This window comes from Trichinella spiralis (assembly GCF_000181795.1).
Source record: "Trichinella spiralis strain ISS 195 chromosome Unknown Scfld3796, whole genome shotgun sequence".
In the NCBI taxonomy this organism is placed as follows: domain Eukaryota; kingdom Metazoa; phylum Nematoda; class Enoplea; order Trichinellida; family Trichinellidae; genus Trichinella; species Trichinella spiralis.
In genome coordinates, this window is record NW_003530735.1 from 1 (window position 1) to 2,012 (window position 2,012).

General features: G+C 33.8%; 1 protein-coding gene across 1 annotated transcript; it reads right to left on the reverse strand.

Moving 5' to 3' along the window:
* Window positions 1–453: 453 nt before the first annotated feature.
* Window positions 454–1,719, reverse strand: Tsp_12889 (sideroflexin-1). Its single transcript, XM_003367719.1, has 6 exons — window positions 1,541–1,719; window positions 1,166–1,336; window positions 991–1,089; window positions 862–868; window positions 716–801; window positions 454–661 (listed from the first exon to the last, which is right to left on the reverse strand). Exons 1-6 carry the CDS (start codon window positions 1,717–1,719, stop codon window positions 454–456), a joined length of 750 nt encoding a protein of 249 aa, XP_003367767.1.
* Between the last annotated feature and the right edge of the window lie 293 nt (window positions 1,720–2,012).

Genomic DNA, 2,012 nt, shown 5'->3' on the forward strand with positions numbered 1-2,012 from the left:
CACTGTAAATTTTCAGGGATTCCCCATGTGGGCTTGTAAATTTTCCAAGGGAAAATAAAAAAAAAAGTTCCCTTTCAAATTTGGGGGGGGGTTGGTGTAAATTTGGGAAAAAGGGAAACCTCTTTGCCAGGTTTTCCCCCCTTTTTTGGGGAATAAAGGGGGGCCAACCACAACCGGGGGAGGGAAATGGGAAGGAATTACTTCCAACGGGATACCAAATTTTTTTTAGGCCCCCCTTGAGAATTTTGAAAAGGGTAAAAAGTTTGGGAATGTCGGTTATGGCAAAAATGAAACAAGGATTGTTGGAAATTGGAAAATTAAACTTTCCACGATACCAAGGGTTTTTCTTTTTTAGCCCAATCTACCAAAATTGGTGCCCAACACTAAACAATTGTTATTCAAAGTATGCTTTGATAATATTAATAATAGTAATACATCAACCATTAAATGAGTTTAGATGTGAATGATTAAACAATTTATTTGAATGTTGATGTTAGCTTGAGAAAGAAAGAAATCGTTAATGTTACACTTACTCATTCCAGGCATAGCCATAATAGTGCGACTCATCGTAACCATTTGAATTGCTTTTTGGGCAGCAATACAAGAATTGCCAAGTCTTTGACCATCTTCATCAAATACTGGAATACCGTACTGCAATTCTCTGTAATCTATTTTTAATTAGAAGAAATGATCACTGACGATTTAACAGTATTACCGCATTCGCATCATCGGGATGTTAATACAATTGGCAGCCGCAACGGCGAAGAAAGGAACAAATCGGCCAATGAGGGACGGCATTTTCTAAACGTTATGCGATTTTATTACATTGAAATGAAAGGAAATAAGAAGAATTCAAAGCACACTTTCACTAGACTGTTCAAACCCAATGCGGTTCCAAGTGCGCCTCCTGTACCAGCAATGTACGACAACGTTAGCTGGCTAAGAATAAATTCAGTGCAAAAGCGTAAATTCAAAAAAGTAAAAATTAACCTAAGTGGAATCGGGCTATCACCACTTCGGTTTGTGTAATTCACTAAAGCGTTGAACGATTGATTGAACCACTGCCAAAAGACTACTTCTTTGGTTGTCCTGCACAATTGAACAATTTCAACACAACTTTGAACAAAATAATTAATAATAAAATTTAAATTTAAAACAAACAAACTTATAAAACGTTAACATGCAACCAGTGATCATCATATTCATGGGAACCTGGGCGGACATTCGACCGACGATGAACATTTTTTCCTTTGTATCTGGATGATAAGCTGAATCATACAGATGCTTCGCCTTCCACAGTTCATCCGTGGTCAAACTATCACTATATTCACCTTTACTGTAATTAAAAAAAATTCTCCTTATTAATTCCCATTTGTATTGGAAAAAAAACAAATTAATAACTAAGCATATACATAAATTTAAATTGCATCCCATTCATGAAGAATAAAAAATCAATTTTATCAAAAGAAATATCATTAAAAGGAAAAAAATAAATAATATACAGATTTGCATATGAATAAATTATTATTTTGATGATTACCGGTAATTTTCGACAATTTCTTTCGCTTCTTGAAGTTGTTTATTTGAACAGAATAAATTCAACGGGTTAGTAATGGCAAAGAAATGCTTCGCCCGTCCCCAATAAGTCGACTGATCCCATCGTGGTTGCTCAATGTTCGGTTTTACATTCAGTTCTGAGATTAAGGCAGATTTTTCCATATTTGCCTACAAAAATATCTATTTGTTTCCATTTGTAAATATTCATCGCAAATTTTGTAATAATCATACAAACATGCTGAAAAATAATAATTGAAAATTCATTATCATAAAAAAAAATTTCAATTTAATTTCACTAGGATTTTCGCTAAGCAATATATTTAAACAAAAATTAATGGCCGGTTCAATTTTTCCGAGTTGAAACCTGTTAGTTAGATTTTTATTGCTTTGTCAGCGGTCACAATTATGTTTGAAGTGTCCATTCAGTTGGATATTTCATTTTGCATTTCATCAAG